The sequence below is a fragment of the Nymphaea colorata genome, chromosome 9 (assembly GCF_008831285.2).
Source record: "Nymphaea colorata isolate Beijing-Zhang1983 chromosome 9, ASM883128v2, whole genome shotgun sequence".
NCBI lineage: Eukaryota > Viridiplantae > Streptophyta > Magnoliopsida > Nymphaeales > Nymphaeaceae > Nymphaea > Nymphaea colorata.
In genome coordinates, this window is record NC_045146.1 from 9,607,959 (window position 1) to 9,632,242 (window position 24,284).

General features: G+C 42.3%; 1 protein-coding gene across 5 annotated transcripts in view; it reads left to right on the forward strand.

Moving 5' to 3' along the window:
- LOC116261510 (alpha-L-arabinofuranosidase 1-like) overlaps positions 1-24,284 on the forward strand; it is a 111,324-nt gene that overhangs the window by 60,301 nt on the left and 26,739 nt on the right. For all 5 annotated transcript variants that reach the window (XM_050079398.1, XM_050079397.1, XM_050079400.1 and 2 more), the window contains 2 exons: positions 12,990-13,136; positions 21,834-21,944. In XM_050079398.1, coding sequence (XP_049935355.1) covers positions 12,990-13,136; positions 21,834-21,944 — 258 coding nt within the window. The remainder of the gene's footprint in view (positions 1-12,989; positions 13,137-21,833; positions 21,945-24,284) is intronic.

Here is a 24,284-nt window from a genome sequence, read left to right on the forward strand (position 1 = left end):
GTGATGGAAAATCTCATCCTATTACACATATTGGAAATGCACATATTCCATTGTCATCCTCGTCTCTATCACTGTCTAATGTTGTTCTTGCTCCCAATATCAAAAAGAACATCATATCCATTTCTAAACTCATTGATGATACAAGCTCTTCTGTTGAATTCACACCTTCTTCTGTCTATGTCAAGGACCTCCAAACGAAGAAAATGTTCGCTAGAGGGGAGCGTCAAGGGAATATGTACGTCCTCAAGGAATGTCTACCCAAGGATTCATCCACTTTTGATATAGGATTGAAGACATTTTCTCTTTCTCATAATGCGTCATCAGTGCCAAGTTCTTGCCATTTTCAATCAAAAGTAAGGGGCCCTAACCAATTTTTGGAGTCTGATTTGTGGCATAGTCGGCTAGGACACTGTGGTCGACATTTCATTGAAAAACTTGTGACAGATAGTCTCATTCCAAGATCAAGTTTACCTCTTACTTCAAGTGTCAAAAAATGTTCAAGTTGTGGACTTTGTAAGAGTCATGTTTTACCTTTCCATAATATAAATCAAAGGGCTTCCAAACCTTTTGAAACTATTTTTTCTGATGTATGGGGGCCAGCCCCTATTGATTCCATGTCTGGGTCAAGATATTATGTCTTATTCATTGACTCTTACTCACGTTTCACCTGGATTTACTTCATGAAACACAAATCAGAAGTACCTCACATATTTCGAAACTTCTATGCCATGATTCAAACTAAATTTTCATCCAATGTGGTGCATTTTCAATGTGATGGAGGGGGAGAATATTCCTCGCTTGATTTTATTGAATTTCTACGTGAAAAAGGGATAACTAGACAAATTTCCTGCCCTTACACACCACAACAAAATGGTGTAGTTGAGCGGAAACATCGACATATAGTTGAAAGCGCCATGAGCATGATGCATGATACTAATGTGCCCATTTCCTTGTGGACTGAAGCCTTCCATACTGCTGTATACATAATAAATTGTTTGCCTATGACACTCTTGATGTCTAAATCGCCATATTTTACACTCTTAGGCAAACAACCTGATTACAAGAACTTGAAGGTTTTTGGTTGTGTATGCTATGTTCATGTTGATGCTGCCTTGAGGAACAAGTTTCAAGACAAAGCTATTCAATGTAGATTCGTTGGATATGCTGATGAATATAAAGGTTTTCGATGCTATGATCCAACAACTAAACGTATCAAAACTTCAAGAAATGTCATTTTTGATGAACATAGTTTTGATAATACAAATGAAATGCCTATGACCATTGAATCTTATGATCCCTGGACCAGTACACAGTTATTCAATGCAGATCCTGTTATAGAAAATGATGTGCCTCAAAGTGAAGATTCAGAGAGAGCAATACAACCGTCGGATATGGCTCAAAGTGAAAATCAAGAAGATCCAACACAGTCATTAAGTCATCACGAAAACAATAATGAACAGAGCAACGATGCACATCGGTATTCGGGTCTTATCTACAGTCGACGACTAAGGGACAGAGATGCTCACAGTGAAGAAGACAACATGCCCCACCTTAGAAGATCCCAACGCATTCGTCATCCCATTCACAGGTGGGTTAGCTATGATTCTTTATCACTTGATTTTCAGTTATTCATGGCAAAAGTTGGCAAGGAGGAAGAACCTACTTCATTTGATGAAGCATCAAAATCACATCATTGGAGAAAGGCTATGAAAGAAGAAATGGATGCCTTGCATGAATGTGGAACATGGGAGATCGTTCCGAGGCCACACGAAAAGAACGTAGTGGGCTCCAAATGGGTATACAAAATTAAATACAAACCTGACGGCAGCATAGAAAGACACAAAGCAAGGTTAGTAGCAAAAGGGTTTACACAACAATATGGAGAAGATTATGATGAGACATTCAGCCCTGTGATCAAAATGGGAACAATTCGCGTGATTATATCATTGGCAGTTGAATATGGATGGAGACTACATCAAATGGACGTGAAGAATGCTTTTCTTCATGGTGATTTAAGGGAGGAAGTATATATGGAACAACCTCCAGGATACACGAAAGGAGACTCTCATGCATGGGTTTGCAAACTAAGAAAATCTATTTATGGACTTAAACAGGCCTCACGTTCGTGGTTTGACAGTTTCTCTTGCAAGATTCAAGAATGTGGTTTTCGGAGATGTCCTCTAGATCACTCTCTTTTCATTTATCGAAAGGAAAACATATTTACTTTACTTCTTATATATGTTGATGATATTGTTATCACAGGCAATTCAGAAAAACACATAGAAGAAGCTAAAGTTTTGATGATGCAAAACTTCAAAATGAAAGAGCTTGGTGATTTACGATTCTTTCTTGGAGTGGAGATTGATAGGCACAATAATCGCCTCACATTGACACAACAGAAATACACGTTGGATTTGTTGAAAAAGTCAGGTATGTCTGATTGTAAGCCTGTTGGAACTCCTAGTGTTCTAAATCAAAGACTAAGTGCTCAAGATGGGGAGTTATATGAAGATCCTACGCAATATCGAAGTATTGTTGGGGCACTTCAATATCTTACATTTACTAGACCAGATATTATATATGCTGTGAATCAAGTATCCCAATTTATGCATGCACCTAGAGATACTCACATGGATGCTGTCAAAAGAATATTAAGATATCTTAAAGGGACAACAGGAGATGGCTTAGTTTATGGTAAGAGTGAAAATATAACTACTGGACATCAACTTATGACATTCACAGATGCAGATTGGGCTGGAGAGCCCGATCAAAGAAAGTCCATTTCTGGTTTTTGTATTTTCATTGGACGTAATCTTGTGTCTTGGAGTTGTCGAAAGCAAAAGGCAGTAGCAAGATCCAGCACTGAAGCTGAATACAGATGCATGGCTGCAGGTACTGCTGAAGTTACATGGGTTAGACATTTGCTAGAAGACATTGGAGAAAAGATTAAAACATCAATGTTAATGTGCGATAATCAAAGCGCTATTAACATTGCCTTTAATCCCGTACAACATGGTCGAACAAAGCACATTGAGATTGATCAACACTTTGTTAGACAAAAGGTGGAAGACAAGGAAATTCAGCCTATTTATGTTCGTACAGATGAACAAGTTGCAGACTTATTTACAAAAGGATTAACAAAGGAACGATTCTGGTTTCTAAAAGGCAAGTTGTACATGGTGCAAAACCATGCACAACTTGAGGGAGGGTGTTAAAATATAAAGCCTTCACCAGCACGTTGAAGAGGAGTCTCTTAGGATTCCACCTCCTTGTAGAATGTGTTAAAATATTTAATGTCCTTGTAACATGTGAAGAGTCTCCTAGGATTCTATGTTATAGTTAATATCCTTGTTATATGGGAAGTCTCCTAGGATTCTATGTTGTAGTTAATATCCTTGTAATATGTGAAGTCTCTTAGGTTTCTATGATGTAATTAATGTCCTTGGAGCTTGTGAAATCTCTTAGGATTCTACGATTGGAGACTCTTAGAATTCTGAAAATGAGATTATAAATAGAGGCCGTGCAAACCATTTTGGCTACGGCTTCTTCTCCTCAGTTTCTTCTTGTTTTCATTCTCTCTCTCTCTCTCTCTCTCTCTCTCTATCTTCCTGCGTGAGTGCTGTTTTCGGGTTACAGATATTGGTGCTACATTTCTATCAGTGGCATACTTGTAAATACTTGTTGTTTTCTATATTTACTTATAACATAAATTAGGTTATATCAATGACAAGGAGGAAGGTTCATGGTTGCTGCCCTCTTTTATTTTCTCTCTCTCTATTGCACGTGCAGTCACCTCCTCTTCTTCTTCTCCTCTCACATCTACAAAAGATTCCGTCTAGTGGTTTGGCGTTATATTTCAAAATCTTACAAGACGTGTTTCCCAAGCTGCAATTCAATCCAACAACATTAAATAAGGTGAGAATGAGCAAAAGAGAGATCAAGAGAGAGGTCTGCCGTTAGAAAAGGGCATCCGGTTGTGAGGGAGGTGGTTTGGCTGAGGGAGACACACGCACGGGGTAGAGACAACAATCGGGCATGGGAAAAGACAGGTGAGAGGGAGAGTGCAGAGAGACATGCGAGAGTGTAGAGAGCAGGTCGCGGGTTCAGGCTGAGCAGAAACATGAAATAGTAGCCGATTTCGCCTGATTCAGTTCGGTAGGGATATCTCCCTCGATACTGAACGGATTTCCCTCAAACCAAGTTCAGAATCTTTGTCTGGATGTTGGGAAGGTGATCCAAGTGTCCGATCGTCCAACAGATCTCCCAATATCTTCAGATTTGCCTCGGACCAGACAGAGGTAGGCGGCAAAACAGAGGGATGAACAGCAAGGTGATACTCGATCAGGTGTGTCTGATTTCCCTCTTTATTTTCCTCGATCCATCGTTGCAAGTAAAGAATACAGAGATCAACGCACTTGCAACAGGACATGCCGATTAGATTCACAATCGGCCGATCTCAACTCGATGCAATGAAGAACCGTATTCAGTTCCCCACTGGCACAAGCCTGTTAGCGCCGAATGATCCTTCAATCCTTCGATTCGGAAGGTTTCACCCGATCTACCAACGACGTTAGATCCAACTGGTGGAAATCGTCGAGGGTGTCAGCAGTGATGGCGCAATCCGATCGGAACACAACACTCAAACCAGAAATGCCGTGAGGATCGACAACACTAACCTGGATTGAACCTCCGGATGTCGATTCACAGAGAAGGAGTACTCCACCGCAGCAACAGCTTCTTTGTCCTTCTTAGCGATCCTTCGATGGCAATCACTGCCTCTTGATCTTCTCGTGGCCGAAAGACCCGCACAAGTGGTTGCTCTCCTTCAATGGAGCAGGGAAAACGCAGTCCAGCTTCCGGTAATGGCCTCCGGCGCCATTTCTCTGGTTGCTCAACTATCAAGTCCAACGTCTACACCAACTCCGGCACTCGGCTCACGGAGAAAGCATTTCAGGTGAGATTTCAGGTGGCGTCATTACAGTCGCCGAAGTAGCCAAGCTCCCGCGGGAGAAGACAAACTCAAAACTTCATTTCATCAAAACTTAGGGTTACTGTTCATCACTTAGCTTATATAGCTTAAGTGGCTCGAAACGTCCCTGTATCGTCCCGATATATCAACTAAAACAAAACAGAGACAAAGCAAAAGCAATCGTACAAAGTATCGGTTCGACCGAGTCGGCCAACCTAGAAGACTCTGAACTGAGTTTGCACCTCGATCCTCGTTGCTGCCATGAAGTTCAGCCTGGGTCCAAACCCACTTCGTCTAGACTCGGTCTAGACGGCCTTCATCTCTGGCTGTCTCGGTTCCCTCCTCTGTCTCTGTCCTGAACACTGGAACATCCTTTGTCCTGTTGCCTGTCTTGGAACCGACTGGACGTCTTCTGTCCTCGTCTTGTGCCTGTGCTTCCTATCTGTCCAGGTTCCGACTGTTCCTGTCCTCCTGTTCCTGAGCTGGGGGTCCGTTCCTGTGCAGTCTGTTCCTATCAGTCCGTTCCTGAACTGAACGCCATGTCTTGTTTGACTCGAGCTGGGCTCGTTGAGCTGCTTCCCGATGGAGCCTGAGGATGTGGTCTGGAATAATCTGGTGCGCTTGCTCCCAACTTGGTCTGAGTGAAGGAGATAGCCTCACTAGAGAAAAGATCTCCTCCGCCCGCAACACCTTCCTTGGCTGCTGAAGACCGCAGTTAGCCTCACTATGTATTCGGACGCCTCTGCCCGCATCGCCCTCCTTGGCTGTTAGTGCGCCATACTGTTGCTCGGGGCTGGTAACCTCCCTTGCGCTAGGAATGCCTGTTTCAACTGAAGCCATCAAAAGGTTAGCCTCACAATAAAATCTCTCGGCACTCACGGCCAGCGTCTTCCTTAGCCTCCCTAGCGATATTGGCGGTTCTTCGGCTGCGCCCTCGGTAGCACTCGACGGGGCTCTAGGTAGGCCCGTAACAGATAGAGAACGAGGAGAGGGAGAGGGACAGAATGAGATCGAGAGGGCTTACCTGAACGTGCCACTGCCGTTCACCTATGCTGCCGCTGCACTATCTTCTGCCTTCTAATTCTTTGCATCGTGCATGAAACAGTGAGAGAGACAAAGAGGGAGAGCCGGCGTCGGCCCTCCTCTTCACACGGGTGTGATATGGGTCCGGGTCTGGACCCTGATCCAGCCCGACCTGCCCCACTCGCCAAACGTTGCATCAGGAGCATTTGAGATAGCAAGAGAGGGTGAGAGAGAAACAAGACAAGAGGGGGAGAGTGTGATTTAGAGGGAGGGTGGACAGGAGAGAAAAATGAGGAACGAGAGGGAGAGAGGGAGAACTCACCTCTCTGCCGCTGCCTTCTCCTCTTCCTCTGTGCTTCTTCTTCCTCAACCTTTGCTCCTCCTCCTTCCTCTTCCTCAATTACGTTTCTTCCCTTGTGCTTTTTCTTCCCCACTTCCACCTCCTCTTCGCGTCTCCTTCTTCTTCTGCCTTCAGCTGAGGCACGGAGAGGAGCCCTTGCAGTCGGGCCCTCTCCTCAAGCTCATGTGGTCTCCTCGGGTCGGATCTGGACCTTGATCCAGATCCAAACAACTGCAAAAGATGCAAAGGCATGGGGTATTACAGTACCCATACGTGAATCATACCCGTACTCATGTGACTTAGAATAGCATAAACAAGATGGCTCGAATACTAGTTTCTTTAGCACCTGCATACCAACCATCGTATAGTAGAAGTCTTAAACAACAAATCTTCACAGCAAAACAATCAGAAGAATAAAATTCTCAAAAAAATTCAAAGGCCAAGGTTCGATACCATGTGAATCCAGCTGTTAAAAAACTAGAAAAAAAAACGCTTAACACTTTATTTAAATGCCTCCAAAATGCTGTAAAAACTGCTGAACATTGAGAAAGAGAGTCCTCATTAATACAAAAAAAAAGAAGGAAACAAGAGAGAGAGAGAGAGAGAGAGCTGAGGAATGCTAGCCATTGGGCTAGCTCCAGCTTGGTTCAAACAAGTTTGACCAAGCTGAGCATGATGTATGGGAAAAACTCAATACAGAAAAATAATCAAAAGAAAATAGAGTAAAATATTACAAGAAATTCCTATATATTTATATATATATATATATATATGTACATATATATATTGCTGTCGTGAGAGAGAGAATGCTCGTGATCCTTGTTATTGATCTCTTACCCTAACCCTTACTTAAGGGAGAATTAGGATAAACAATAGAATTACAATTAAAACCAGAAAGTTATCTAAAATTATTAAAGAGCAGTCAGGTTCTTTAATATTCAAAAACCTACCTCATCGTCAACACTCTCCCTCAAGCTGGAGCATAGATATCTACCATGCTCGGCTTGTTACAACACTTTGAAAACTCACTAATTGCAAGAGCTTTAGTAAAGATATCAGCAGTTTGTTCCTCAGAGACCACGTGAATGGTAGAGACTAGAGACCACTCCTCCTTAAACTAAATCACAAATGTAATGACAGTCTACTTCAATGTGCTTAGTTCTTTCGTGGAAGACTGGGTTGTTTGCAATATAGGTGGCTGCCCTGTTATCACAAAACATTGTCATAGGTAGTTGAACTGGATTGTCTAGGCTTTCGAGCATGGATTTAACCCACGTTAATTCTGCTGTTGTTTGGGCCATAGCCTTATATTCTAACTCTGCACTAAGACCGTAAGACCACATTTTGTTTCTTGCTCCTCCAAGATATAAGATTTCCTCCTACAAAAATGCAAAACCTAGTAATAGATTTTCTATCTTCAACAGATCCTGCATAGTCTGCATCACTGTAGGCTTGGATATCTAAGGTTTTCCCTTTCTTGAATAGTAGTCCTTTGCTGAAGATTTTAAGTATTTGAGTATCATCAATGCAGCTTCCCAATGTACCTTCCTTGGTTTTTCCATAAACTGACTCAACTTTCCCACAACAAAGCTAATATCCGGTCTTGTGACTGTCACATAAAGAAGCTTTCCAATCAAAGATTTATACGTCTTAGAATCCTGTCTGCTCATCATGTAAATGCAATCGTGGATGCATGGGAATGGTGGCAAGTTTTGCCCCCAACATTCCTGTTTCTTGTAATAAGTCTAAAATGTATTTTCTTTGAGAGAGAACCATTCCTTCCTTACCACGAGCCACTTCTATCCCAAGAAAATATCTCAAATGTCCAAGGTCTTTTGTGAAAAAGTGCTTTTGAAGAAATTTTTTGGTCTCAAATATACCTTGTTTATAGTTGCCCGTCAATATAATATCATCAACATATATTGCCAAGATAACCATTCCCAATGCTCCTTTCTTAACAAACACTGAATGATCAAGAGGTGACCTCTGGAATCCACTCTGTGAGACAATATCAGATAGTTTATGAAACCATGCACGGGGACTTTGCTTCAGTCCATATATGGCCTTTCTCAATTTGCACACCTTCCCACACTCCCCTTGAACCTCGAAGCCAGGTGGTTGTTGCATATAAACTATCTCCGCCATACATGAACGCATTTTTAACATCCAATTGATGCATCTGCCAGTCATAGTGAACTACAAGAGAAATCAAGGGATGAATGGTCCCTAACCAAGTAACTGGTGAGAAGGTGTCAAAGAAATCAATACCATAGGTCTGAGTATATCCTTTTGCAACCAGCCGAGCTTTATAGCGTTCAAGGGTCCCATCTGCATGGTATTTTACAGTAAATACCTATTTGGAGCCAACAATATCACAACCTGAAGGTGGATCAACTAGGTCCCACGTGTGGCGTTCTTGTAAAGTATGTATTTCCTCTTCCATAGCCTGATGCCAATTAGGGTCTAGTAATGCTTGTTGATGACAAGTCGGAGTAGTATAAGTAGATAGAGCATGAATGAATTGTCACACCTTGTCACTTACGTATTCAGAAGTAACATACTGTGAAATGGGATGAATGGTGCACTGACGTTTACCCTTCCTCAAGGCAATAGGGAGATCCTACGAGTCAGAGATAACCGGAGGTGAGGAATCAGGTACACTTACCTCATGAGAGGATGATGGAGGAGAGCCATGTGAGAGACCCTGTCGACGAGAGTAGACTAAAGGAGGATTTGAAAAACGACTCCGGGGTGGAGATGGACTAGGAAGGGACATAAGTGGGAAAGGTGGGATTGGCAAAGGACATTGTGGAAAATTTTCAGAGCAAGAGGTAGGTAGTTGTGGGTGGACGAGACTCAAAGAATGTGACGTTCACACTGACATACTCTTTCTAGGTGAGAGGGTCAAAACATTTGTAGCCTCGTTGGTTCTTGGGATAACCAATGAAGATACATTTTTGGGCTTGGGCAGCAAGTTTATCTCGCTTTGGTCCAAGAATATGAACAAAGCATGTGCATCCAAGTACAGAGGTGGAGTTTGAAACAATCGACGATCAGGGTAAAACATTTGAATTGGAATTTTGTTGCGTAGAGATGAGGATGGTAGGCGATTAATGAGGTAACAGGCAGTTAATATTGCATCCCCCAAAAAATAAGATGGTACATGGCTCTGTATCATGAGTGTAAAAGCAACTTCCAACAAATGTCGGTGCTTTCTCTCTGCGACACCATTCTGTTGCGAGGTATGTGGACAGGTAAATTGAGGAACAATTCCATGGTTTGAGTAAAATTGTAAAAGGTTGGACGATTTGAATTCCAAAGCATTGTCAGTGTGAACAGCCTTAACAGAAAGTCCAAATTGAGTCTTTATTTCAATAATAAGATTTTGAAGGATACATATAGCAGCAGACAGCTCCTTCAAAAGGAAAACCCAACTAACACGAGAAAAATCATCCACTACTACCAGATAATACCTAAATTTAAACCGGCTAGCAGTACGGCTAGGCCCCCACACATCAACATGAAGTAAATCAAACAGACTATGACTTGTAGGATTTAGACTCGATGGAAAACTACTCCTAGTGTGTTTCCCAAGTTGACAGGCTTCACACTGGAGTGACTTTGACACAGAAAGCTGAGGAAACAAGCAACGAAGTTTATATACAGATGGATGCCCAAGTTTGAGATGCCACTGAAGACTGGTAGGTTTGGATGGGACTAATGTAGCAGCTGTGTCCACGGCCTCAGACAAGAAATAGACTCCCCCTCGTTCATGGCCTCCACCAATCATCCTCCGAGTCTGCAAGTCCTGAAACCAACACGAACTAGGATAAAAAATGACTCTACAATTCAAATCATGAGTCAGCCCTTTTAACTGAGAGAAAGTGAGTGGGAAAATCAGGAGCAAACAACACATTATTCACAGTTAAACAATCAGAAATGTTCACACTACCCCAACCGACAATGGGGGAGAATCTCCCATCTGCAAGCTTCACCCGTCTAGGTTGAGAAAAATGGTGAAGCATAGTGAATAAATTTGGTTGACTGTAGAAGTGCTTGAAGGCTCCAGAATCAATAATCCATGACATACCTGGATCTTGGTTCTGCATAGTGGTGGAAAAAGCGGAATCACCCACAATCGTAGACGCTAAGGCGGAAGAGGAGCCTTTCTGAGCAAGAAATTGTTCATACTCAGATTTACTAATACTAACAGTGACCTTTTCTACAGCAGGTTCTGTAGTATCATCTTCAATAGTGAGGCTTTTGGGATATGAGCAGAATCCTTGATCTGTGATGACTTAGAGCCTCGCATCATTGGCCGACCATGTTTATTCCAGCATCTATCTTCTAGATGTCCAAGTCTTCCACAGAACGTGCACTGAAATCTACCACGTCCACCTCTTGGACCACGACCCCCTCTCCCTCTATAGAAACCTTGTCCTCGACTTCTTGAGATGGTTAAGGCCTGCCCACGGCCTCTTCGAACAGCGCTAAAAAGGATGGAGTAAGTGTCACCGCCAGACGACTAAGCCTGTTATAGGCTTCAGCAAAGTCTGGAATTTCAGCCCCAGTCAACATTTGGGCTTTTGCCACTACAAACTCAGGAGATAACCTAGCTAAAAATTTGGCCACCATGTGCTGCTCAAAGTGAGTTTTATAGCATGATTGACAAGGGGGACGTAGAGCTTTTAGTCTCTCATAGGCTGATTTGACTGACGCAAAGTATTGGGCCAGATCTGAGTCACCTTGTTGGAGCTTGAGAAGTTCTTCTTCAACCTGCAAAATTTTGCTCATATTCTTATCGTGGGAGTAAGTTTGCTTCAGGAATTCCCACATCTGTTTGGCAGAGGTGTAATACGCAATTGTAGGAGTGATGTGTGCCTACACGCTATTCATAATCCATGCCATAACAATATTGTTATCTTCCTCCCATGTAGAATATTTTTCAAACTTAGTTAGGGGTCCCTCTTCTTCAATAACGTTTTTTTTTGTGCCCCTTAACAGACATCATAAATACGCGAGACCAAGTTTCATAATTTGTCATCCAACTTCACCGTTTACCCAAATGAAAGAAGACTCCCAGAACTTCTATAGTCTCCTTGCATATCAGCAATAGTATCTCTCTGCTCCATATTGAAGATGGAAACAGAATATATATGCTCACTTTATATGGACAGAGATGATATGTGTGTGCAGGCAGAAAAAAGAAGTCACAGAATTTTTCCTTGGTTTCCCAGACGTTATTAACATAGGCAGCAGTCACACCTTTCCACACGACCCTGAACAGACAAAAGAGATTTTGCTGACATGACTGCTGCAAAGAAAAACTTACAAACGACGACTGCCTCAAGACTGCCGCTGCTTCTGTTGTTCCCACATCAACTTCTCAAACAGCAAGTCCACAATTTGCTGTTCCACAATCAGTATTATCAACAGATCATTTCCACGATCAGCAACAAGTCTCTATGAATAGCAACAGCATCCAGCCATCTCCAGCAGTATCAGCCTTCTCCATGAGAAAAAAAACTGCTGTACACGTTCCACCAATGGAGACTGTACACGTTCCACCAATGGAGTCTGATCACGCGTTTCACATAGGCGTGATCAGACTCCACCAACCAGTGAGCAGTAGAGAAGAGGAAGAAGAAGGAGAAGAGAAGAAAGAGGAGGAAGAAGAAGACGAGAGAGGAGAGAAAGAGGTCTGACAGTGACCGGAAAGAGAGTCGCTGGAAGTCTGCCAGTCGTTGGAAAATAGAAGAGATCACGCTGCCGCTGCTGGCTCTGATACCATGTTGTCGTGAAAGAAAGAGACAGAAGAAAACTCGTAATCCTTGTTATTGATCTCTTACCCTAACCCTTACTTGAGGGAGAATTAGGGTAAACAATAGAATTACAATGAAAACTAAAAAGTTATCTAAAATTATTAAAGAGCAGTCAAGTTCTTTAATATTAAAAAACCTGCCTCATCGTCAACATATATATTACATACATATATGTGTGTGTGTATGTATGTATATATATCACTTTCAGATTTAAAAGGGAAAAGTTTTTCTTTAGTATTTTTTTGGCAAGCTTGTCTTTTTCTGGAAAATCTCGGGAAAAGCACTGCAATTTAAAAAAAAAGAAACTAAAACGTACTAAAAATTAGGTAAAAATAAAATATATGAGAATTTAATAAGAAAACATAAAAAAATTAAGTAGTTAATGACAAAAATGCCATCTTGATAGAAGTGGAGATAAACATGTCTTTGTCCAATTTTTTTCATTTTAATCATCCTTGATGTAAAGATTGTGTTTTTTTGAAAAAGGCAATGTTTGTAACATATATATATATATATATATATATATATATATATATATATATATATATAGATATGTGTGTGTGTGTGTGTGTGTGTGTGTGTGTGTATACTTTTACATATGTACGTTTGTATATTATGTGTAGATAATTTAAAGTTGGTGTAAGTGCTTCTGCTACTCTATGGTCTGCATTCCCGCCAGAGAAGCCAGTAACAACTTGCCAAAACTCTCAGCTGTAGTTTTCTTTTTTTTTTTTTTGCCAAAACTGTCAGCTAGTGGCAACTTGATCTTTTTCTTTGTTTGCATTCATAGTGAAGTTTGAATGCTTTGGTTACTCTCTGAAAATTCTATACACAGATTGTCAATTTTGACTCCAGCAGTGTGTGTCTCAAAATAAAGATAACCGGGCTGGACTCCAAAGACCTTAGTTCTTCTGGATCTTCCAAGACAATAATGACGTCAAATAACTTGATGGATGAAAATTCCTTTGCGCATCCAGAAAAGGTAAGGTTTTTATGTTGTTATGTTCATGAGAATGCTAGTACTGAACCATTGTGCTTGTCTGAACTCTACTTTTATATTGCTCTTTTCATGTATTTTTCTCTCCATATTACTTTTTTCCATGTGTTTTTCTCTCCATCTGTAACAGTTCATTTCAATGGTGGCTGTAAAAGTCTCCTCCAATCTCACAAGTCAAACCAAAGTAACTTGACAAAGAACTACAAGAAACAACTCTCCCTATGAGGGCTTATAAAGAAGCCAAGAAAAAGTGCACTAAGGCACATAAGATGAATAATATTGAATAGAGCACTAAATAAAATCCTCCAAGGGAAATCCCCTACACATGGATCCTGATAGAAGAAGGCTTAGACATTGGAGTTAGCCAATGGTAAGCCTAAACATTAATAAATAAAAAGTAAACTTTTTGAAGAAAAGAAAGGTACATAATACAAATGCATAATCTGTATATACATATGCTTTACTATATGCACATATATTTGTACACATAATATATATATTATAAAAAAAATTATTTTCTAGTGCCCCTCCTCCCCTCAAACATATGGTGTCACTACTGGAAGTTTGTTCTCCCATTTGAAACTTGAAGGTTACAAATGGTAAGCTATTTCTATCCCCAGAAAATAAGTTAAATATGTCAAATCTGAAATTCAAATTGGCTTTTCAAGAAAAATTTGATTTCTTTAGTTCATTTTCTATCAGTTGCAGTGATAATCATGTCATGAACATGTAATGGAATTTCTTTACAATTCCAGTATCAGAATTCTTTGCAAGAAGTGCAATGTCAAAATAACAAGAATGAAATCCATGGTCCAACATTATGTTACTATTTCTAAGAATCCATACTTTTGGTGTCACACCCCGACCTTTTGACACACAACCATTTTTTTTTCTAAACTCCAACATTGAGGTGTGACTACACATCAGTTCAAAAAGAAATGAGCCAAGCAATTCAAAACAATGGGGCAAGCTTTCCATTTTATATAGCCTTTCAGTTCAACTGTACATTTGACCAAAAATGCCCCAAAATCACAACATCGATGCCTAATCAAAAACAAGTCATCAGTAAAACCAAAACCCGACGCGCCGGCACTACAAAAACCAAACCCAAAACCTCCCCCGTAGGATGTGAGTGTAGCCATCTGCTCAGCCTGCCGCCCCGGGTCCGCCAAAACCTGAAAAGAGAAACAACTGAAGGCTTAGCCTTCGCAGTATGGCAACAAGCCAGGAAAAGTCCAAACCCTCTTAGGTAGGGCTCAATTAAACAATCACACATCAGAACAATCTATCATTATGTCGTGTCAGGACACGACATGCAGAGGCCACTCAATCCTAGAGGTCACCACCAGAGGCTTAAGCTTCGCACCATCGATTTGAATCGATCACTAATCCATTTTTCTCTTGCTTCCTTAGTGAAGGTGTCTTCCCAACATGTACCCCTCTTCCTTCCCATACATACTACCCACGTCGACAAAGACGCTCCCAAGCGTTCACAAAGACGGTCCTACACTTCTCCACAACATCACAATCCTAACCATGCTTCTCTATTGCTTCACAAATTAACTCATCATGCTTAAATGATCATCAGAGGTGTAGAAACACGAACCACAAGGTGAGAGCAGAGAAAGAACACACAATATACGTGGAAAACCTCAGAAAGAGGTGAAAAACCACGGGGAAGCTCTGACCTAGGGGCAAACCGCAACCCTAGGAGAGAGAAAATAATATTCACTTAACTCAACAATTACATGTAAGTGAAGAATATATAGGATGGAGAGAAAAAGTGCCGCCTAGGGTACCGAGCCCACCTCGGTATCCGTGAACGGTAGGACCGGGTCCAGATATGGACCCGGTTCCCCAATACAATATATTCTAACACTCCCCCTCAAGCTTGGCATACATGTCAAACATGCCAAGCTTGCTAACATTTTTCTCAAATTGAGATGTACATAAAGACTTAGTTAAGACATCCGCAACTTGATCTTCAGACTTCATATAGGGCAGAATCAACTCCTTTGAATCTATGCGTTCCCGTATGAAGTGACGATCGATCTCCACATGTTTGGTCCTGTCGTGCATGACCGGATTGTTTGCCAAGTTAATCGCAGACTTGTTGTCACAATACATCCTCATCTTCTCTTTCATTTTAACCCCAATATCTGCTAAAAGAATTTTGAGCCATAACATCTCTGTAACCCCCATAGCAACCGCCCTGTATTCAGCCTCAGCACTGGACCTGGAACAAACTTCTTGACGTTTACTTCTCCATACCACAAGGTTACCTCCAAGAAATATGCAGTATCCTGTGGTAGACCTCCTAGTATCTGTGCATCCTGCCCAGTCGGCGTCAGAGTATCCTTCAATACTTAGTTGATCTTGTCGAGTGTAGAGTAGTCCTTTCCCTGGGTCATTCTTTAAGTATCCCAATACTCTTTCAGCACTTTTCCAATGACAATCAGTAGGGGCATGCATAAACTGACTTAACACACCCACAGCATACGTAATATCTGGGCGAGTAAGAGTGAGATAAATAAGTTTACCAACCAGCCGCTGATACCTCCCTTTTCCTTCCTCGTCCAAGATAGTCCCAGATTTGATACTTATCCTTGTGCCAGACTCCATTGGGGTAAGAAAGGGCCTGCATCTCAGTTTACCTGTCTCTTTTAGAAGATCCAAAGTGTATTTTCTTTGGCTCATAACAAGCCCAGTCTCAGATCGTGCGATCTCAATCCCCAAGAAATACCTTAGTTTACCCAGATCTTTGAGATCGAATTCTGCAGCTAACGTTTCTTTCATCTTCCTTTTCTCCCCCTCGTCGTCACCTGTGACAATCATATCATTAACATATACAAGTAAAAGGCTCACCAGACCATTTCTCTGCTTGATGAAGATGGTGTGATCACCATTTCCCTGTTTATACCCATTAGTCTTCATTACAACCCTTAGTCTTTCAAACCAAGCTCTAGGGGATTGCTTGAGACCATACAAAGCTTTCTTGAGATAGCAACACTTCCCGTTATGAGCATACCCAGGCAGCATGCTCATATAGACTTCTTCCTCAAGGTGACCATTCAAGAAGGCGTTCTTGACATCAAGTTGGTCCATGCTCCACTTCTTTTGCACTGCAAAGAGCTAAGATGATCCTTACGGTCTTCAGTTTCGCCACGGGAGCAAACGTCTCAAGATAGTCAATCCCATATTTCTGGCTAAACCCTTTAGCAACAAGACGAGCTTTATAGCGTTCTACAGTGCCATCAGGTTTGTACTTCACATTAAACACCCACTTGGAGCCAACTAAGTGAGTTCCCTCCCACGTATTGTTCTTTTCCAGGGCGTCCATCTCTTCTGTCATGGCCTGTAGCCATTTAGGATCCTTCCTTGCATCTTCCACTGACCTGGGAATAACAACCATAGATAAAGAGGTAACAAAGCACTTGTAGTCTTTACTGAGTTTTGCATATGAAACAAATCTCTGAATAGGATGAGAAGTACATGACCTGGTGCCCTTGCGCAGAGCTATGGGAAGTTCTTCATTCATTGGACTTGGATCATCCGGGGAGGTCACAAGATTGGGAAGATTGGGATTGGTAACATCAACATCTTCCATCACATCCTTCTTCTTCCTGCTGTAAACCTGACCAAATAGGTGATCTCGAGACTGTTCTTCCACAGGGCCCCCCTCCATCTGACTGTCTCTGTCCTCACTGACAACGTCTTCCACACTTGGAGAACTCACCGTATAATCCAAGAAATCCATGAACTGAATCAACTGATGCGAAGAATACTCTTCCCTTCTGTCACCTAGACACTCCCCCTGAAGAGGATTCGCAGGAAAGTATGCCTCATGTTCATGAAAGGTCATATCCCTGGAGACATATACTCTGGAAGTGCTCGGGTCAACACACCTGTATCCTTTCTGGGTGGAGGAATATCCCAAGAAGACTGCTTGGATGGATCGAGGGTCAAGTTTCTTGAGAGTGGGACTATGATCATGGACAAAACAAACACACCCAAACACTCGAGGGGTTAAAGGCCAGGGATTCTGAGTGGGCCACAACACAGAATAAGGGCAATGACCATCCAACACACGAGTAGGCATACGGTTGACAAGGTGAGCACTAGTGAGAAGTGCGTCCCCCCAGTACCTCTTAGGGACATGACGTTGAAACATAATGGCCCGGGTAACATTTAACAAATGACGGTTTTTTCTTTCAGCCACGCCATTCCGAGGAGGGGTGTAGCTACAGGATGTTTCATGAATAATACCCTTGCTTCGCAAGAAGTCATCAAGGGATTGGGAGTCATACTCTCGGGCATTGTCAGTACGGAAGGCCTGAACAGTGGTCTGGAATTGAGTTTCGACAAATGCCACAAAGTTTTTGACAATGTCGGGAACTTCACTACGTTCTTTCAACAGATACACGAACGTACACCGGGAGTAGTCATCAATAAGAGTCATAAAATAGTGAAAGCCACGACAAGTGGGTACTCCCGAAGGACCCCAAACATCAGAGTGAACCAAAGCAAAAGGACGGTTGGCTTTATTGAACGAAATAGGGTACGAGGCCCTAACATGCTTAGACAACTGACACACTTCACAGGCGAAGGTGTCCAAAGACACAAAATGAAACATCCTAGGAAACAACTTTTTAAGCAACTGGAATGGAAGGTGACCAACTCTCTCGTGCCAGCGCATAATGGCGGATCTGTCCTCCACGCCAGGCAACTGTCCACTAGTGGCTGAAATCAAAGCAGAAGCAACCTGTACGGGCAGTCTGTAGAGGCCATCAATAGCCGAACCAATCCCAATCTTCTGCCCCGTCCCCAAGTCCTGCAGGAAACAACGATCAGCAGAGAAAATTAGATTACAGTTTAGCTCTTTGGTAATACTGCTGACAGATAATAAATTTACAGGAATATTGGGAACATGCAGGGCATTATGAAGACAATATTTGTTCAGTAATGATAAACTCCCTTTTCCAGCCACAGAGATAGAAGAACCATCAGCCATAGACACACGCTGCTGCCCAGAGGTCAACTTGTACTCTTGAAACATCATAGGGTCCCCTGTCATATGATGAGTAGCCCACTGTCAACAATCCAATCACCGAGAGGAGAATTACCTTGGTCACTAGTAGCAACCAGGGCCTGGGCTAACTTAGCTCCCTCAGAAGTAGAAGCATCATCCTGGGTAGACAACCGACTAATGTAGGCTTGCAACTCTCTGAGTTGATCTGAGGAGAGCTTGGATTTGGCAACATTGGACGACCCTGGACTAGGCTCTGGCACAGAAGAAGCACGGCGATGAGGAGGACGACCTCGGACGAGACGCTTCTCAGGATGAAGATCCCAACAAAAATCAACAGAATGACCCACTTTGTTGCAATGGCTGCATCGTCGAGTAGGACGCTGCCCCGTCCCTGAAGTATGGCTCACAAAGGCTGCTGGAGAACTCCCCTGATGGGAGTCAATATGCATAATCTGGCGCCGTTGCTCCTCAGACTCAATACGGGCATACACCTCTTCGATTCCAGGAATCTCATCACAGTTAAGAATCTGGCTTCGAATGGTTTCAAACTCATCACGCAGGCCTCCAAGGAAGATAAAGGTGCGGTCCATCCATTCCTTTTCCCAATACAGGGCATGATCTACACCACATTTCCAGTCATCATTCACATGATAATCAAGTTCCTCCCATTTAGTCTTCAGGGCGGCATAGAAGGAGGCAACAGATAAATCACCCTGTTTAAGAGCATATATGCTACGTTTGATTTGATAGGCACGTAAAACACGCTTCTTATGATCATACATACGTGCAAGAACAGTCCACATATCATACGCAGTCGATTTACGCAAGATCAAAGGCTGAATATCTGCGGAAACCGAACTAATAATCCATACTTTAACCTGACTATCTTCCAACGCCCAGGTCGGCCATTGCGAATCAGTTTTAGAAGGTGCAGGCTTCTCCCCAGTGATATAGTGCAGGCGACCACGACTAGTAATCCCGATTTCTAGGGCAGCAGACCACGAGAGATAGTTATCCTTGTTCAGCCGAATGGAGGTGACATGAACAGGCAAGTTCTCACCCTTGGTATTGCTGCCCGTGTCGAGGGCATCATCAAGCTTGGGAATCACTGCGTCAGCCATCGCAATCCCCAAAGAAGGTCACAACCGGCGGCAGAGAGGGCACAACCCACGGCGGCGGAAACAAGACAGCCGGCGGTGGCGCAGACAAAGAGGGCAGCGGAGATAACCCAGGCGACGGCGGCATTGGGAGCAGCGACAGCGGCAGGGCAGGGCAGCGCTGGGAACGACGGACGGCAGCGGCATTCCTGGACGGCGGAAAAACGACGGCGGCGCTGGGAGTGGCGGCGGGGACGGCGCAGGGAACGACGGCAGCAAAGACGGGGACCACACCGGCGACGGCGCTGGGAACGACGGACGGCGGCGGCGTTCCTGGACGGCGTCAGCACTGGGAACAGTGTCGGCGGCGGTGCTGGAAACGGCAACGGAGGCGGCACGTGAACGGCGGAAAAAACACTACTTGCACCCCAACGATCTCACACGCGGTGGCTCTGATACCATGTAGAAACACGAACCACAAGGAGAGAGCAGAGAAAGAACACACAATATACGTGGAAAACCTCAGAAAGAGGTAAAAAACCACGGGGAAGCTCTGACCTAGGGGCAAACCGCAACCCTAGGAGAGAGAAAATAATATTCACTTAACTCAACAATTACATGTAAGTGAAGAATATATAGGAGGGAGAGAAAGAGTGCCGCCTAGGGTACCGAGCCCACCTCGGTATCTGTGCCCCATAGGACCGGGTCCAGATATGGACCCGGTTCCCCAATACAATATATTCTAACAAGAGGCATGAATCAACACTTCTTCATCATAATCCTAAACTTTCTTCAAAAATAAAATCTCTAACATGCGTCCCAAATCATCAATTCTAAACTCTAACATGCTCAAGCAATAATTATACATGCTCTACTATATAATATCCAATAATCTAAGCTCAAATAGGCTTTGCTCACCCCAATCTAAGCGTCCAAACTGCTGTGATGAGCCACCTCAAGCATACAGTCGGTCCCCAAATGGTAGAAATCGTGCCAAGCCGCCACCACCAACGCCTTCTATTCACTGATACAAAGAGAATGATGCACCCTCAAACTGAAATTCCAATCCAACAGCCACTACTAAAGAGAACAAGCAAGAACGTGCTCAAGAGGAGGAGTTCGGCTAAAATATTGGTTCGATTGGGGGAGGCTGAGAACTGAGAAAGAGCACGAGAATGAGCAGGGAGAAAACGTTGACAGAGATGGGAGAAAGACAAAGGGGTAGGGGTCGAACGGTGAGGGAAGGGTCTGCGTGGGAAGGAGGAGGAGAAGAAAGAAGAGGAAGGAGGAGCAAGCGAGGGAGAAAGGTGAAGGAGGCGAGAGAAGAAGGGAAGAGAGCTCGGGCAAGGAGGAGAGGGACAGCGTGTGGGAGGAGAGAGAGCGTTGTAGAGAGGGAGGGATGCGCAGGAAAGGAGGGGAAAAACAGGCAGAGAGGGCGAGAGAGGGAGCTTACCCGCGAGCTGCTGCCGTCACCGTCACCGTCGCCTTCTTCTGCTTCGCTGAGTTTCGGTCGTGGGTGAGGGAGAGACGAAGAGGGGAAACGAGGGAGAAGAAGGAGACAAGGAAGGGGAGACGGGCTGCGGCGTCGGGGCTCCTAACGCGCTTGGAGCTCGGGTCCGGGTCTGGACCCTGACCCGACCCGTTCTGCAAAAAGGCCGAGCGTTATTGTCCTTCAAGATTCCTTCAAGATGAAAAGTGATGCACTACAAAAAGGAGAAGCAAAATTATTGTCCTTTAAGATTCCTTTCGACTAGAATGTAACCCTCCTTTCAACATGGAGGAGCCACGTAAAAGCAACTAGTATGATAATTTTGTCTTCTTTCTCCCCATTCGTCTATAAAAAGAGGAAAATATTAGTAGAAGGCATCGGTTCTCCGAGCCTTAGAACCGTCTTGGATTCTTTGAATTAAAGTATCTTGATCAGGATATTATACCCATCATCTCTTGTATTAGCATTTGACCATTTATAATTTATCACCATCCTGGTTTTTCCCCTAACTTGTTCTGCGTGTTCATTAACAATAAATGCAGCCGACCTATGCAGAGTGTATTAAGCCTAATTACTTTTAAATTTTATAATTCTTTGATATGGTTTCCCCTCTCTCTTTCTTCTTCAAGAAAATGTTTTATATTTGCTGTCTTAATCCTTAAGTCAGTATTTAGAATATCAGATCTGCAAGTTACTTGATTTCTTTCCCAATATTTCTGTGGGTTTTTACCTAAATTTTTGAGTTTACATGACCTTGAAATGATATCGTCTAGTTCTGGATAACTAGAATTTCATCTGATTTGATCTAAGCAATTTTTGGTATTTAATTTCACTTTCCACAAATGTAGTTATGTTTTTTGTGTGTGGGTGTGTCAATTCATGTTTGTAGACCATCCTCATAGAAGCTGATCTCTCTCTCTCTCTCTCTCTCTCTCTCTCTCTCTCTCCCTCTCTCTTTCTCTCTCTCTCTCTCTCTCTCTCTCTCTCTCCTTCTCTCTCTTTCTCTCTCTCTATCTCTCTTTGAAGAAAGATATGGACAATGTTCTTTTTTGGTTATTAAACTGCAGGTGGTACCAATCCAAAGCTTGTTGGAAGATGTGGGACCAGACATGGATGTAGTTCTCTCTCCTAATTCAATCACTGCATTTGATCTCACTCTTGTTTCAGGCATAGATCTGGTAACAAATGCAAATCCTGTCTCTCATTTTTAGGAGAAACATGCACTGGCAGGTTAAGATGAATGTTATCTATCTTCCACGCGTACCTGTTATCACGATTTCTGCATGTTCATCATATATGATGTGTGCTTTGGTGCTATTTATTGTCTTGGAGGTAGTACCACATATTTGCTATGTATAACAATGTCTGCTTCTGATAAACATTATCATCCAATGACATTTCTGTTTTGAAAGCTAGGATTGATTCATTTGAATATAAAGCAAACTTGCACTGATGTGCTGCTCTTATATTTATTCTTTTGGCATAAAAGGTTTTTCTAAGAATTCATGAGCTGCAATCCTTTTTTATGAAGTTAAAGAACTGGAACCTTTTCCTAGTCTATGTAATTCTTGATAATAGTGTAATGCCTCAAATGTTTAGTCTCGTATCGAAGATTGTGAGGAATCTTCAAGGGTTTATAAAGGGGGTCATTGATGAGAAGATTGTCCTGGTTCCTAGCCTTTTTGGAGTTGGAGCTTGGGTCCGCCGAACCAAGGGCCCAAGCCCAGGAGTGGGTTGGGTTGCTATAGTGGTATCAGAGCCGGTTCAACACTCGGACCTAGGGTCCCACACGCGCCGACGCATGTGCCTTAAGGGGGTGGATTGTAATGCCCCAAATGTTTAGTCTCGTATCGAAGATTGTGAGGAATCTTCAAGGGTTTATAAAGGGGGGTCATTGATGGAAAGATTGCTCTGGTTCCTAGCCTTTTTGGGGTTGGAGCCGGAACTGCTAGGGGGCGGGTTGGGATCCGCCGAACCAGGGGCCTGAGCCCAGGAATGGGTCGGGTTGTTATAAATAGAGTTACTAAACAGAAAAAATTGAATATTTGAAGCTAAGGTCAAAAGAGGAGTACACCATATTCTTGTGCATATCTTTTAACTACTGATCTAGCCTTATATCTTTCAAAAATTATCAAAAGGGGTGTATTCCTCAGCTTCATTGTCAAAGTCACCATCAAGCATGAAGGGCATATGCAGAAAAGAACAGTCAACTCGAATCTTTGGATATGCTACCATCAACACGACTTTCATTTTCAAGAGAAGTTACATTTCTAGTTACATAAAGTTTATCATTTTTCAACAGATAGCTTAGAAAGTTTATCATTTTGTTCAGTTAAAACAAAACATGTACGTCCAAAAGATCTAAGTCAATTATAGTTGGGCTTAGTTTTTAAGAGTTTATAAATAGGAGAAAGATTTTGAAGAATGAGGGAGGCATTTGGTTTGTCAAATACACTGTGATAAGGGCTGCTTCGGCTGAAAATCTTTCTTGGACATTTGTCGAAGTGAGTCATGTTCAGTGTTTTCAATAATGTATATATGATTCCTTTCAACTAACTCATTTTGTTGAGCAGTTTTGAGGCAAGATTTTAGGTATATAATGTCATTTTCTTTCAAATATTTCTTGAATCCCACTAGAAAGGTATTCTCTTCCAGTATCTGTCCTAAGCATGAAATATTAGTAAAAGTGATCTTGTATCATCTTATTGAATATTTTAAAATAGTTGATGACTTTAGCTTTTTATTTGGGGAACTATATCCAAGTTCTACTGAAATTATCAACAAGATTACATAATAAGTGATCATCTTTTGACAATGGATGCCGGTGCCTATTGTAATATTTGGCTTTTTTTGCAAGTTAAAAATTTGATTATAGGCTGACATGTGGAGTTAGGGATAAAATGTGAATTTCATGTTGATGTAGGGGCAATTTAGAATAAATGTATGTCCAATGAGGCCTCAAATTGGCATCTTTGTGTACAGTCAAAATGTATATAAATACATATTGTTGTTAACGAATATGTCAGTAATGTTAGTATTAGATTAGGATTATTAGAATTAGATTATGGTTTTGTTTATTTCTTTGTTGTTGTATTTGTAAAATAATTTTTTTCATTTTTATTCTTTTGTTTGGTGCATATTGTAGCTCTCTAATAGCTATTGGGATATCCAAGGGCTATATTTTCTAGCTGTTGGACATCCTAATGGCTCTTTCCTCTTCCTGTTTATTGGATTATGTGTCCCTTTTGTAAGTTTAGCTTTTTGTAGCTCTCTTTATGAATGACAAATAATATTCTTCAGAGTTTCTCCTCTCATTGTGAGGATTGCTTGTGTGTAACTGATGCAGGCTGTGTGTTGCTTGTATTCAGTTACTTTCCTGTTGAAGTGGTGAGTTATTTGCACCAACCTGAGTTTGTGTGATATACAATTCAGAATATATCACAAACCTTTCAATTATGACCTAGGGGCAAAAATGAATTTTTGATCAGAGAGGGCATTGTTAAGTTTGTACCACGAAG